Source organism: Peromyscus californicus, unplaced genomic scaffold (genome assembly GCF_007827085.1).
Source record: "Peromyscus californicus insignis strain IS unplaced genomic scaffold, ASM782708v3 Scaffold_12__1_contigs__length_115047231, whole genome shotgun sequence".
Lineage (NCBI taxonomy): Eukaryota > Metazoa > Chordata > Mammalia > Rodentia > Cricetidae > Peromyscus > Peromyscus californicus.
Window position 1 is genome coordinate 102,550,838 of NW_026294413.1, and position 16,685 is coordinate 102,567,522.

A 16,685-nucleotide genomic window follows, 5' to 3' on the forward strand; every position below is an offset into this window, starting at 1 on the left:
ATCTGTGGCTGGTCACTGCCTATGGTGATCTCAGCAAATGACATCCTCCCTACAGTCTGGCAACTTGGCACAGGTAATGGCACCCCAGGGTGGGGGTCCATTCAGATAACAAGCATGGGCCTTTTTTTGCTGACAGTTTGAGTACTAGGTGTCCTGCTTCTTCTAGATCCACAATTCTTCTTTCTTCTGTGCCTCTCAGAACTAACTTGTCACCAAAGCAGATTTAAGGATTGTGAAAGAGTCACAAAAATTTTCATATTTGTTACAAGTAAACATTGGTATCACTGGGATGGATCCACAATCTACCTTCTCCCTCATGAAAAGTGTAACCAGTGTAAACAGCCTCCCCAACACCATCAAAGCACTGGCCAAGTCCCCAGACATCTCCCTTCTGTCTTGTTCCTCATGGAGCTTTCATTCTACTTGTGCTTTAGAAACTGAGGTCTTTGGCAGCCCCTGTTCATTTGCACTTCTGAGAGCACACACACTTACTTCCCCCAGCACTAATTTGGAACTGGGAGCCTACGGATAGTGAGGAAAAAGAGTTGAAGCCAAAGTCTTGGTCTTGGGATATGATCTGTCTTACTTCAGAGATATAATCTATTAAAATTTTCACTGGCTCTGAATCTGATAATCTCCAAAACAAAGTATATCATATGATATACATTAAGTATTCTCAAGATACTAAAAACAAAACATTAAACTTATAAGTCTATCTAGCTGTACATGCAATTTTTCTATAGTAAATAATAAACATGATATTAAACTCCCAAATTAAAGAACACATGGACTTGCATGATATCTTTGGATTTGTGCATGTTCAGTTGCTGGAAAAAAGAAACCTGAAAACTAAAACCATATAATGCATTTTGTAGTGGCTAAGTGGTACACTCACATCCGAATTAAATCTCAACTGGCAAATGTTGCATGAGATGATTTGCTTTCTCCGATGAGGAAGAGGAACCCCAAATGTATGGTTTATTACGGCTTTCTGAATAGGATCCATCTGTAAAGAGAGAAAAAAACACACACACACAACAGATAGAAATAAAGGTTGTCAGTTTCACTGAATGTCACTTATTTCATTTAATTTTCACAGCTCCTGTCTACTGCTTATGCTATAAAGAATGATGTTAGTCTAAGAAAAGGCATTTCCACTTTCCTGGAAAATAGATAACAATAAGCCCGAAGCATGGTATGATAAGAAGATGAAAAATGTTCCCATTAGCATCTGCACACTAAGTGCTTTTCTCATTTAGGACCAACAATTGCCACAGTTTGATAATATTCATGTATAATTAAAGGTTTATGGAAACTCAAGTTCTTACTAGTTTGAGCAGTCTAACATAGAAATGTGTTTATATCGTTGTCCAAATCTGAACTTCAAACCACATAGTCAAGTATGAATATTAATTATGCACCACTATCCAATTTTAGTCTGTTTTGTATCATATAGACCCTAAAAGTACAGCAGGCAAATCTGGTTTAGCAGGAATGGACACACAGAACTATACATTAGCTCACTTGGCAATCCATTTGTGATCACCACCTACAAGCTACATGTCAATCTTCTATGGACTTACATTGGGGGAGTCCAAGAGTCTCAGCAAAATTTTAGTTATCTTCATCTCAGTTCAGAATAGGGTGTGCAACATCAAACTCAATGTCACCTGTCCAACTCTGTTAGATGTCATATCCCTTTACCAAGTACTGAACTAGAGGCCATATGCCAATTTCCCACCAATTAGTACCAGATCAAAATTTTGGTCTGCACCATAATCCTTGGATGGAATCTTTGGTGACTTGCATCCAATTTTTTAAGTTGGGATGAGGTTTAACTATGATGGCTCATAAAAATTACTTAACAGCATTTTGTATGCACTAAGAAACAAAGGTATAGATAGCTACATTGTAGAGTATGTGAAAGGGGAAATTCAACATGAACCTCATACTTTGATAAGCATTGTTGGTATCATTACATGGTCGTTTAAAAAAATTTCAATTTTATATATATATATATATATATATATATATATATATATAGATATAGATATGCACACACAGATGTACATATATCCATAATGTCTATTGAATATTCCCATATTCAGGAATTATTTTCTTCTTTACTGTTATTATTTCTTTTTGTCTTAGTACATAACCCAGGTAGGTCTTGAACTTAATGTATCTCAGACTGGTCTCAAACTCAAAATCTTTTTGGATCAGCTTCTTGCAAGCTGGGACTCCAGGTGTACATCACTACATTTAGCTAGAAATCCTTAACCCATATTCATAGATCTTACTAAAGACTTCATGCTAGCTTGAGATAGCTTGAAAATGATGTGACACAGTAAGAGTGAAAAATATGTCTAAGAAATGATGCCTAATGTTCAGTTTGTTACATATTATAATTCACTAATTTTCCTAATCAAAACATTGGTAAATTTTAAGTTGTTGGAACCAGTTAACTGGCCCTATCTATTTGCTGGTAGGTAGGAGACAGTTCTGGGTCTCTAACATTTACAATTCTTTGGTTGCTTGTCTAATCTAGCATTTGTAATGTACATTGCAAATGGCACTCAGTGGTCAGTAGATATCTTCCAGGTGATGCCCCTCAGCTTGGTGTTTACTCAAGTTATAGTAATCAAAAGAATTCATGGGCATGATCAATTCATCTTCCGCCTTCCTTAAGTTGATAATTTCAATGGGAAATGGTGTGTACACCTGCAATGGACATGACTGGAGGCCAAAGCAGGAGAATCACGATCTGAGGCCAGGTGATACTGCTGCATCCTGAGACCATGTCTCAGAGAAACAAACCAAAATAAGCCATTTGACACATATTCCCCCCAGATTCTGGATGTAACCTTGGCTGTTCCAGTGATTTTTATACTCACTTTCAAGTATTAAGTTACAAAGTCCCTTCCTCCCACTTACTGTTCAATCTTACCATGCTGTCTTTTAAAATCCATTTTTATTCGGATATAATTAGAATTGCCAACATTAAATGTAAGGCCCAGAAACAACTGATCCACTTTCTGTCAGTACATTTTAATTTTATGTGTACACATAGAATAGAAAGACTTGTGCATGCCAAGAAAGTGTTCCTGTCACCAAAATCTTGCCATTTCCCTAAATTCATATAAATGGTATTATGGAACATGAGGTCATGGTGTCTAATGTTCTGTCATGTACATCCACAGCTTTAGTGTTCCTTCAAGTGGCTACATCACAATGTATTTTTGCATTTAGCAGTAGGCATACATTTGCATGGTTTGCAGCACATTCCACATTATTCTTCACTCTTAACAATTTAAAATCATTCTTAAATTCAATTCAGTTCCTTTATCTAAGCATGGAAAACTAATCAAAAGGAAGTGGCCCTTTCCTTCACTTGAGCCTGCTACAGGACAGTGGGAGGAAAGGCCAGGGATCTGGAGTAGAAATCTTCTCCATATATACTGCCATGTTTTGCATCCCAACCAAGTTTTTATCGTCCCCCCACTCCCCCTGTCAAGCACTACTCATCCCTATTTCCACAGAAACAAAAATAACAGTAAACCAAGTATGAGTCCTTAGAGGTCACACACAGCTCACTCTGATTCCTGGGGTTAGTCTCACCCTTTAACATGCCATCCCACACTTCTACAGCACACATACAGAATGATTTTCCCTGTACCTTTCAGGTGAAAAATAGAATGAAGCTGCTAACTCAGAGAACGTGGCCCCACTGAGTTCTGTTGAAAGTATTCAGTGCACAAAAAAAGAACCATTTTTCTCAGGGCAGAAAGTGACTTCTTCCCATAACCCATAAAGCCTTAATGATCAATGATTAAGGGATATTACAGTTCTCCTGTAATAGTATTTTAAAATATAAACACCCTTCATATTTATATCAAAGACTTGCTTTGTAAATACACAACACTAGTTTTTATCTCATAATGGTGAGCAGGACATTATTTTTCTCTTTCTATAATACTGGATAATCAGAGTCTACTGAGTTGAATACCCCGATTTTTGTGGAAGATATTTCAGATGTAGATATTGCATGCAAATGTGACATGTTCTCAAAATTCTTCTGCTTGGATTGAATGATACTGTGATGACTGTGACTATAAAATCAGATTTCAAGATGCAAATGGGCATATTCTTCAATTGTTTTATCTCCCTATATACTTTGGAGGGAGGAAGATTTAACTGAATTGTATGCTATAAATGGATGTCACAAAGTATAATCAACATCTTCTAATTTCAGGAATCTAGACAAACAAATTTACTAAAGTCTAATGCCTTTAACAGTGAAAATTAATAATAATGTTTTACATACAAATGCATACAATAAGTCTACATGAAGAACAAAGTTTGAATAATAACGAATTCCACTACTAACTATTAACTATATTAACTAAGTGACATATGAAACGATGTGCATTAAAGTCAGAACCTACTAACAAACTGGGGATTCTCACACAGACAGTTTATCCATTTTCCTAAAGTTATAGATATTTACCATATTTGCTTACAAAGAAGGTCAAATATATTTAAATAATATAAATCAGAGGATCTCATCTATTGAACAATCGCATCCTACAGTGTGTGCACATCATCATCAGAGTTCTACACAATGGAGAATAAATGCAGCTAGCATGTGCAGAAGACATAAAAAGAAGGGTTCTTGGGTCAATGTGCTTTAGAAATGCCCAATATAGGCATTGATAGTACACAATGGAAAATTAATATCTTAGAGACAGCTACAATAAGTGTGTTCAAATGATGATTCTACAACAGTATAAACACAGTCTTGCTCTTTTTCTTTTAAATTTATCATGATTTTCCAATGCAAACAGTGGTGTGGGAAGAGAAATTTATTTTGAAAATGTAAATGAAATATTAAGATTCCTGTGTAAATAAAGGACACAGAACAAACACCATAATACAGAGAAACTTCATGCATGGAGTCTTGAGACATACCCCAAGAACACCATATGGCACTCAGGAAAAAGGTTGAAAGGATGGTAAAAATCAACATGGCAAACAGTGGCACATTTGTCTGGTTTCCAAGTAGGGATATTTTAAAGGGCAGAATTTCAAAACTCATTAACTTGGTCCCAAACACAAATGAAAGATAAGAATGACACTCTAACTATTGCTATGCTTGCCTCATCTCTAGACTAAAGTCACATTTCGAACTCAGTCTATGGCCGTATTTAAAGCCAAGTGGGCATGTTTTTCTTCATTTCAGACTTAAGGCCCTTTGTATTTCTATCTTTGGCCCAAGTTTTCAATACTTCCCCTCTTGACTTTGTGTTAAACTCATTTATAAATGAGCATGTCCCAGGGGCTGCAGCCCCACAGCCAGTTCTTGGCTCATGAACACATTTCATTTAAGCATGGAAGAAGTTTAACCCTAAGTTACATTTCTGCTCTGAGATATCTCCTTTCCCTTTGTTCTGTTATTTTTGTGGCTTTCAGATTTTAAACCAAAGCATAATGGCATAAATGCCAGGAAGTCTAGAAATGTAAAGCTTGTCCCCTTGTCTGATATTTTTAGCAATCCCAAACAACACCAATTCTAAAGGTGATATTAGGGACACTTCTTGGGTGCTTCAGGTCAGTGAGTGGTATTTTCATCCTAGCTTTCTGAAGACCTGTCTATGTCCCTTGCTAATGTTACAGAACCAGTAAGAGCAAAGACAGCTATCACTCACAAAATTTCCATGCTCCATCTAGTACTCTTGGGTACCATAATCAAATATTTTTCATTCATCAACATCTACAAATTTATGTTCTCATAACCCATATCAATAACTATGTATTTCAAGAAAGTGCAAAATTTAATATTGTTATTTTATTATAAAAATGTGAAACAACAGTTAACCTTGCAAGCTACAATATCTATAACCCTGGAAAGGTATGTCTGCTGGTGACATGGATGTTATTCAACAGCTTCTGACTGGGTTTAAAGCCCACATGGATGAACCTCTCAAAAAATAGATAAATAAAATAAGAATAGAAACCATAAAACCTTACATTCCAATAAAGTAACCTAAAGACAGGAACCAGGACCTCCCAAATGCAGAGAATGACCCTTGTTCCCCAGAGAATGGAGAAGGGCAGCTTTCCCTCCTCTTCAGCACCAAGAGACTCACACAGGCCTAGAAGCCCAGAAATATAACCAAGGTTTCCTGATGGGAACACTGGCCACTTCTCCAGTCCCCTCCCACTGTATAGAGGTCATTTAACTCAAAGACCAAATCCTGGAATGACATGGTTAGTCTTTCTGGTGGCCAGGCTTCACCCTGATCTAAGGAGGTCACTGTTAACATAGAGAATTCTCTTGGGGAATTACAAGTTGTTAGACAATTTCTCTCAGGAAATAAAGACAAAGGCAAGCCAAATTACAACACAGAGGCATTTTCTTTAACTCAACTGTGTACCAAATATTTTCACTTATAACTTCCATTTTCCTATACATTGTAATAGAATACAATGGAATATAATTTCCCTAAATGTCTGGGACATAATTATTTAAACAACCTCTATTGTTGGTGTCATGAGCTGTTGCAAGCCGTAGTGCAAATACAGCAGATGGCAATTGGTAATTCAGATGATAATCCACCAGATGAATAATTCTCTGATGGAGGAGAACCTCGTTCAAGCAAGGCTTACAGAACCACTGACTCTGACAGCTGTTGCTTCTGTCTGTGATTTCACATGTGTAGAAACAGCAATGGTGTCTCCCCGATACCTGCACTGTACTGTGTAATCTTATGTGATGTGTATATGTAATCTCATGATTGCATCTCAAGCTTCTGGGCACATATATCTGTGGATGGTCAAGAAGATGACTTCTCATTAAGCTGTATAATTTTGATATATAGAAAATATACTAGGATATGTTTCCTAATTAGATCTATTATTCCACAAGGACTATAAGGCACTTAGACCCTGTTTTTTGTCATCAGCTCAGGCAGTATTTTCTCAGCTTCAAGACAAGCTACATACAATTAGCTCATTTAAAACCTTGGAGCAACTTCAAACTAGACTGAGTGTCTCTAAACATATTGTAAGTTAAAACCTCACAGGTATGCACAAAGACAGTCACAGATGTCTAGCCAAGGTTATCAAAATAAAGCAACTTAAAATACTATGCCAATTCTCCACTTGCTAAAAGTCTGGCTGATAACACAGACCACGATCATTCCCTTTGTGAATTCCTCAGCAGCTTGTTTCACCAGGCACTGTGCCCACTGCCTCAGGTCACAGCCTGTACACCAGGGACCTTGTAGCTGGGCATTGCTATGGTTACTTACAGTTTATGGCGGGGGGGGGGGGGGGAACTTCCAGCTGAGACTGCACTTCCCTGTTTTAGCTGCCTACTGGCCTGGGAGAAACCTGATCTTTTACATTCTGCTGATCACAAAATGTTAGCTTATAATGTTAGTTACACCTAAGAAATGTAGGTTAGTGCATGACTTCTTTTACTCCTTCCTTGATTTCCCTATTGTTTAGCCTTTCTCCTTTGTAATCCTTGTAGCTGTGACCTTAAGAGATAATGTGACAAGCCAAACTTTTACAACCACTGCTGCAGCCACCCTACCCATCACCCTATTGGGGAGAGATGTGCTACAGCAGATGGGTGGGTTGCTGATGTCTTCTAATGAACTGATATCAGTTCAAATTTTAGAGATAGGATTTAACCCCAACAAGGGCTTGGATAAACAAGCCCAGGGCAGAACTGAGCCCATTATTCCAAAGATTAAAAATGGCAAATCTGGCTTGGGATATCAAAATTTGCCATAGGGACCACTGTTCCTTTAACTGCTGACCCCATTACCTGGAAGTCTAATGTTCCTATCTGGGTGGAACGAGGGCCTTTAACCAATGAAAAAATTAAGATTGCTTCTTTACCATACCATTACATCCCTGAGATTGTCAGTGTTTTGCTCTTAGCCTTCCTTCACCTAATTTTCAGAGACTGTGGTCCCATAAGCCTTGCTTGAATGGGGTTCTCCTCCATCAGAGAATTATTCACCTGGTGGGATGACATCTGAATTATCAATTGCCATCTGCTGTATTTGTGCCATGGCCTGCAACAGCTTGTAACATCTTATATATTTACTGTGTCTCAATTTTAAATACCCTTATACTGATCATCTCCATGTATGTGTTGCTTCCTAAGACCAACAATATCTGATATCCAGGAAGAACTGTCAGGCTGTATTTTGTCCTCTTGTTCAACTGACAAGACTCTAAATGCCCCAAAGGAAAACTACTGGCAGAAAAGGAACAAGAAGTCAGTTCATCACATCCCAGATATAGGTTCTTACCAGTACACAATGCTAAACATAAACTTGCACATTTGCCGCTAGATGAGGAATAGCAGATAATTTACTTGCTAATTGTTAAAGTACTACACACTGGCCTCTAGCTGGTGATATTCCCACCTCAGCCTTCTGAGTAATGCCTGGGGTTACAGGCATCTACCCCCACACATGGCATCATGTCCCACGGCCCTATTTCTAGATCTCCAAATGGAGTGAACAGAAGCTGGGTTATGGCTAAATGATTCCATACTGTGTGTATAGGAGCCCAGTGCTGGGTCAGGCACACAGAAAGAAGCCTCATTAACACAGATGCTTCTGCCACTATTTCTCGGCAATGATGTCAGCAATCCACACTCTTCCAATAGTAGGAAACTCAGATAGAGACTGACCTGTAATCTGGAGCATTCCAGGGAGAGAGAATAATTTCAACCACATCAAGTTTCAAACTACAAATGAAACAAATAATGACAGATAACAAAGAGCAGGCACTTAAATGGAAGATTCACTGTCCATAAGGACCCATGATGCATTACAGTAGATGATGTCCTCAGGGGCTGAGTGGCACCTTTATTTTCCTCCCCATCTTTTAAAAAAGATAAATTTTATTTCTTAGTTGTATGGTGTGTGTGCAGATGTGTGTATACATGAGCTTCGTACTCACTGAAGCCAGAAAAGGGCATTAGAATTGCTGAAGCTGGAGTTATAGGCAGTTATAAGCCACCTGACAAGGGAACCAAACTCAGGTCCTTTGCAAGATCAGCAAACTATCTATATCCATCTTTGTTCTTTTAAACATGGAAGATTTTTTAGGTATCTGGACACGTTGGTGCTTGGAGCAAGACTTCCCTAGATGTGTGATTTAAATTCTAGACCTCTAATACCTTTAATCTTATTCAAGTCCTTAAATATTGACTTATTTATCATGTGTGTACATATGTGCACATGTGCCCATGCCACACTACACTCCTGGAAGTCAGAGAATATCTTGAAGGAGTTGGTTTTATCCTTCTGTGATGTGGGTTCTAGGGACTGAATGAGTTCAGTCATCAGACTGAGTAGCCAGTCTCTTTATCCAGTGAAATATCTCTGAATTTTATCACTTTTAATTATATTAATTCATTCATTAATTATTTGTGTTGGAGTGTGTGTGTGTGTATACCATGACACCATGTGGAGATCAGAGGAAGTTATCTACTTGGACTATGTAGTTCCTAAAGATCACACTGAAGTAATCATTCTCAGGGTCAAGGACCTTTTCCAACTGAGTACCTTGCCTGCCATAACAAACTTAATCTTAATTACTATATTATTTTGTTGGTAAAAATCTGAACAAAATACATGGAGGAAATGTCTATAATATCTAAATAAAGATAACAGTTCAGATTACAGACCAGCCTTAGAAATCACAATATAGAAGGTAAATTAATACCAATAAAAATTGTTAAGTTTGATTAAGCATCAAAGTATGTAAGTATAAACCAATGTCCAGATAAAATATAACATGCACTGTTTATTGCAAAAATGAAAGTTGAAAGAAAGATATAGTTTTTCACATGGGTGTTTAGCAAAAGTAAGTCTGATAGTGATAAGTTTTAGGCCTCTTGAAGGTATCTCCACCGTTACAACAAACAGAATCAGAGCAAATCAGGAAGAGCCCAGGTTTACTGGGTGAAGCGTTCCCTGGCAATCCCCTGGCTGTCCGCAGAGAAGAGACCAGAAGAACCACGAGTCTGTTTTCCCTGGGTTGTCACTTATATATCCCCTGTGGGAGTCCTCCTGACTCTCTCTGGGGGAGGAGCTGTGTTTGGCGGGCTTTGAAGGGGCGGGTTTGGGGAAAGAGATGGGGAAGGGAGCCGAGGTGGATCTTCCACTAGACTTCTTCCAAACAGATAGCAATAAAGAAACATATTTCTTTCTGTTTATTGTCTTATTATTATTATTATTTTTGCTTTTATTTTTGTTTTTCTAGACAGGGTTTTGCTGTGTAACTTTGGCTGTCCAGGAACTCACTCTGTAGACCAGGCTGGCCTTGAACTCATAGAATCCACCTGCCTCTGCCTCTGCCTCGCAAGTGTAAGGATTAAAGGTGTGCAATATCACTTACATTTCTTAATACACACAAATAAATTACTCATAAAGTGGTTTCCCAAGATAAATATGCATGCAAATACAAGAAAACCTGGATCTCCTCACTGGAGAAAACAGCATTTTAATAAAGTCTATAAACACTGAAAAAAAAAGGTAGGGGAAATACACTTTACCTTCGGCTCTAATTATAGGATGTCTTATTCAAAGGAAAAAGTACAAACTAACATTATTTTTCTTGCCTAATAACTAAAAGAAAAAGCTTTAGTTACCAATGGAGCAGTCAGAGTACTTCTTACTAACACAATCAATTTTCATCTCAAAGACTTTTGTGAACCCCAAGGATCATGGAAGAAGGAAAGAGTTCAAAGAAATGTTACATTCAGAGACAAGAACAGAAACAAATTGAACTGAGTTCTTATTGACCAGCCTGCAAAATCTTTAAGGAGTTTTGAAACTGCACAAAATGAAATTTGTGACATCTGTAGAAAAAGTAAACAATGGCCTTAGCTTGAGCTACACACGTGCTTCTGTTTCTTTATAGTCAACAGACACAATTTTGGGGATTAATGTTTTTAAATATATATTTTCCCTTGTTTCTTTACAGATTTACTTTTTGTATGCTTGGCTGTTAAATGCCTTGGAGGAAGTCTGAGGCTATCTGATGGCTCTCTTACAAACTCATCTGTAAGTAACCTGTATGATCTCTTCATGCCTAAAGTTTCAAGACATAAATATACACATATACGTGCTTCAGTTCACAGGACCAACTTCAGTGTGCAAAGCACTTTATCATATCACAGGACACAATGAACCATATACATTGCAGTTTTATTCATAATACCCAGATTGGAAACAACCTACATGTCTCTCAACAGAAGAATGGATAAAGAAAATGTGGTATATTTACACAATGGAGTATTATTCAGCTGTTTAAAAAAATGACATCATGAAATTTGCAGATAAATGGATGGAACTAGAAAAAAATCATCCTGAGTGAGGTAACCCAGATCCAAAAAGATAATTTGGTATGCATTTGCTTATATCTGATTATCAGCCACTAAACAAATGATAGCCAAGCTCCAATCAGTAGACCTAGAGAGGGTAGGGCATAGAGGAAGGAACTGGGGGATCACACATTATCTCCCTGGGAGGGGAAAATAGAATAGATTTTATGGAGAGGAGATGGGGAAGAACTGGGATACATAGAGGGAGAAGAAACTATATTCAAATTGTATTATATGATAAAAAAACTGATTAATATAAATCTGTTAGAAATGTTAGCAGAAAGAAGAATTTAACTTGGAGTAATATTCAGTTGTTCTTAACTAGGTCACATTTTTCCAGTGGATATAAAGTGGCATGGGGATTATCATGTTAAAATTTTAACATCCACAACTTAGAAGTTTTGAAATAAAATATAATAGGATACCTATCAAGAATGATTGACTGTGGACTAAAAAATAACAATGGGTAAGAAATCTACTTGAATGGAGACAACTGTGAACATACCTCATAAGGAAACTAACATCAGTTCAACACTGCAAAAGATACTAAGAGATAATTACATCATTCTTTACGGACAATTACATCTGCATAAAGTAAATTTTGCTTTAAAATAGTCATAAGATCTACCACAGCTTCTCAGTAAAAGCTGTATTTCTGAAGTGGAATTCAGCTGAGGAAAGATTAACTGTTCAAGGCAACAAATATTTGGTAATTGCCAAAGGGGAGGAAAATTCTGATTCCTCAAGCTGTAGTTTTCACTGTAAACAAAACAAGTCCAATATCTAAATCCTTTGTCTTTATTCCATACTGATATATGATATCACTTATTAAATCCTCTATACATTAAGCCTTTATTTGTTAACCAAATAAGTTTTCACTAGTTTAATTGACTCCTTTGCATGCTTAGATGCTAGACACTATAATCTAGTTGGTATACTCTGGTATATTTCAGTATCATGGAATCTTTATAAATAAAAATCAATTAATTAAAAATCTGTTAAATAATAAGGATGATTGCTATAAAGCTTTAACATGCATAGCACAGCAACTCTAGCACAGCAAATTTGGTACAGTCCCACATTCAGATCTTATATTGGAGACCTGGTAAGTTCAAAAATTAAGTGATAATGAACCATCTTAACTTATTTTACTGGGGTTCATTTAACCTACAAGACGACAGATTGCTAAGGGAACTGGTACTTCAGGACCCAACCTAGACAAGACTTCCTATGAGATAGTTCTAGAATGAGAGTTCAGCAGATGGCATTAATCTCATCGTTTTCCTAGCTGTTAAAATATCTGGTATGTTCCAGAAATAGCAGCATATTTTCTCAATAAATTTCTCTGCTAGATGGAGAAAAAAAAAGTGGATCTTGCTCTCCTAGAGGATCAGAGGTCTGTTCTCAGCATTTCTATTATGCTGTTCACATAGGCTTGTAACTCCGAACCCTTTTCTGGACTCTAAAGTTACCTACACTCGTGTGCATTCACACACAGGTATAAACATATTTATTATAAAATTTTTTTTTTTTTTTTTTTTTTTTTTTTGGTTTTTCGAGACAGGGTTTCTCTGTGTAGCTTTGCGCCTTTCCTGGAACTCACTTGGTAGTCCAGGCTGGCCTCGAACTCACAGAGATCCGCCTGGCTCTGCCTCCCGAGTGCTGGGATTAAAGGCGTGCGCCACCACCGCCCGGCTTATTATAAATTTTATTAAAGATAAAAAAATCTTTAAAAATATCATCCCAAAGGTAAATGGATTCATTTTTTATTACCATGAGGGTTTTATATTCCTGCCAGTTGATATCATTACACAGGATGATAATATATTTAGATTTCCTGACACTAAATTTTGAAAATTTTAATATGTAACCATCACTAGGCTTCATCTTTTTCCACATTCTTTCACGGAAATGGTCAACGTTTTATTTGAACTTGCTGCTTTTATTTTACAAGTATGAATAACATTCTGTTTGTACACTTGGTTCTATGCATTTCAGTGAGGTTGTCAAATTCACTAATTGAAGTTTCACATTTTCTTACATATTTTTCTTCCTCAACTTCTAAATCTCAAACTGTCTAAGCTAACCTTACACTTTTAAATACTCACAAATTTGCAGGTAAAGTGTCTGTGTTGGCTTCCAGTCACCATTCCAGACATTGTGCAGGTGTCACACTGCCATTGGAAAGCTAAAAATGAATATCATCCAGGTTTTCACGCAGTCAGTGTTGGAGTGTGCTGGATGCATGATGTGGTAGGATTCGTTTCTGTCTCCATGGTTCTAACACTACAAATCTGAGCTCATTCAATGGAATGATTTTTAGATTTGTCCTAAGTAGCCCATGTTTTCTTTCCTTTACCTGCCTTCTGACTTGTACATAAAACACCACACTTTCCTATTGTTTCATTTTATGTTTATGTTTATAAAAATAATAGCGTTTATACCTTAAGATAAAACAAATCTTCTTGTCAGGGACAAGGACAGAATCTCTAGTTAATGGAAAAATACAGACCCCCGATAAGACAGGGAACTAGAACATCTTATATGGTCAGGTTGCCTAGCGACAGGACATTGAGTCAGAGTCCTTGACCTTTTCACCCTGTCAACATCCTGCATAAACATCCTACACAAACGTCCTGTTAGCTTGCCCCACCCTATGCAGATAACTGCTTCTTGCTCCCCCCACCCTGCAGGAGCTATATAAACCCTCCTGGAGAAAAATAATGTTGCACCTTGATCAGAATCTTGACTTGGTGTATTCCTTTGTGTCTCCTGTCCCTATCATTCCGTCCTTAGGGTGGTTGAGTTCCCGTTGAAGCCCTGCTGGTCGGGACATCTTCTCTCCTCAATCAAGTCCCATTTTCTTGTTTTCTCCAGCTCATGCTGTAGTCATCCAGCATTCATGTGCAGATACTAACTGTAGAGCTTCCCCCTGGTTCTGGCCCCATTCTCTCTCTACGTACCTCTCCAGGCACTTCCAGTACAGATTTGGCATCCCAGAATGCTTAAACTAAAGCTTTGGTTTAATGGTTTACTGGTGACCCAATACCCCTTTATTCTTGTGCAGCTAATCTTTATACCATTTTGAAATAAAATGGGAGATTTCTGAATGTGGTTTTTTAAATATTCATTTATGTTTATTTTATGGGTATGAATGTTTGGCTAGAATGTATGTTTGTGCATCATGTGTATGCGTGTATGTGTGTGCTGTACCAACAGAGTCAGAAGAGGACTTCAAATCCCCTTACACACATCTGATTGTGAATTGCCACATGGGTGCTGGGAACCCAAGCTGCGTCCTCAAGAGCAGCAAGAGTTCTTAATTCAGAAGCCTCCCGACTCTATCCCATGGACATATTTTAAAGAAAAATCTACTGATAAAATAACCTAGGATGCTAAAACTGCCCTCTTGCCCCAAATACCTTAGTATCTAAACCTTTTGAACAAAAGTTGCAGGTAAGGATGACCATCACTCACACTTTATTATACAATCTATCTCATTTAAGCATTCAGCCTTCTAAACACTATTGTAATGTGAAGAACATGGTTCAGAATCATGGCTCTTCCTCTGACATCTTCAGGGAAGTCTCAGTGAAAACTGCCTTCCTCTTCTTGGAAGACGCAGTTCCTTTCATAACAAAAGTAATACATGGCAGGGAAAGCCCTATTTGCATTCCCTTCCGTTGATGCAATTGATGTTGAATTTTAAGTAAACTTTGTAAACAAGTTACCCAATCTCATTGGGTTACAATTTTATTTTTTAAATGATACTTATCTCAAAAACAAATTTGAAATTTAAAAAAAAATACACTAGTGCTGAAGAATTCTGCTAATCACCTGACAAAATGGCTTGGCTGCTGTCAGTTCTGCAGGAGTTATGGACACTAAGATAAGCACACTAGGAATCTAGTGCCACACTTAAGCTGAATTAAAAAAAAACACTATAAAATATTCAACAGCAACTGACCAGGCCCAGTATAACAGCTGGACAACTGGACCAGACTTCCCAGTGGCTTTCTTTTCTTTTTTTAATTTATTTTAATTTATTTTGCAATACAATTCAGTTCTACATATCAGCCACGGATTCCCTTGTTCTCCCCCCTCCCGTCCCCCTCACCTTCCCCCCAACCCCCATCTCCTCCAGGGCAAAGCCTTCCCCACAGACTGAGGTCAACCTGGTAGATTCAGTCCAGGTAGGTCTAGTCCCCTCCTCCCAGGCCAAGCCAAACAATCCTGCATAGGCCCCAGGTTTCAAACAGCCAACTCATGCAATGAGCACAAGATCTGGTCCCATTGCCTGGATGCCTCCCAAACAGATCAAGCCAATCAACTGTCTCACCCATTCGGAGGGCCTGATCCAGTGGGGACCCCTCAGCCATTGGTTCATAGTTCATGTGTTTCCATTCATTTGGCTATTTGTCCCTGTGCTTTATCCAACCTTGGTCTCAACGATTCTCGCTCATATAAACCCTCCTCATTCTCGCTAATTGGACTCCCAGAGATCCACCCGGGGCCTAGTCATGGATCTCTGCATCCAGATCCCTCAGCATTGTTTGTAATAGCCAGAACATGGAAACAACCCAGATGCCCTTCAACTGAAGAATGGATAAACAAAATGTGGTACATATACACAATGGAATACTACTCAGCAGAGAAAAACAATGGCATCATGAGGTTTGCAGACAAACGGATGGATCTAGAAAAAATCATCCTGAGTGAGGTAACCCAGACTCAGAAAGACAAACATGGTATGTACTCACTCATAGCAGGATACTAGACATGAAACAAGGATGACTTGTCTGCTACTCACATCACCAGGGAGGCTACCTGGAAAACAGGACCCCAAGAAAGACACAGGGATCGCCCAATGACAGAGAAATGGAATGAGATCTACATGAACAGCCTGGACATGAGTGGGGGTAATGAAAGGCGAGGGTTGAGGGAAAGAGAGCTTGGGGGAGCGGGAGATCCCAGCTGGATCAACAACAGAGAGGGAGAACAAGGAATAGGAGACCATGGTAAATGAAGACCACATGAGACTAGGAAGAAGCAAAGTGCTACAGAGGCCCACAGAAATCCACAAAGATACCCACACAACAGACTGCTGGCAATGGTTGAGAGACAGCCCGAACTGACCTACTCTGGTGATGCGATGGCCAAACACCCTAATTGTTGTGCTAGAAATCCCAGTGGCTTTCATTCACAGGAACCCGTACAGGAAAAAAGGCGGTCAAAACAGAGCTGAAATAGATGGAAGGGGACAGCTAAG

At 38.3% G+C, this 16,685-nt stretch overlaps 1 protein-coding gene across 5 annotated transcripts in view; it reads right to left on the minus strand.

Annotated features, from left to right (window-relative positions):
- Znf385d (zinc finger protein 385D) overlaps window positions 1-16,685 on the minus strand; it is a 957,149-nt gene that overhangs the window by 150,989 nt on the left and 789,475 nt on the right. For 4 of the 5 annotated variants that reach the window (XM_052734021.1, XM_052734024.1, XM_052734023.1 and 1 more), the window contains one exon: window positions 896-1,006. The exons of the other annotated variant lie outside the window; for it this stretch is intronic. In XM_052734021.1, the coding sequence (XP_052589981.1) occupies window positions 896-1,006 (111 nt within the window). The remainder of the gene's footprint in view (window positions 1-895; window positions 1,007-16,685) is intronic. 5 annotated transcript variants of the gene reach the window in all.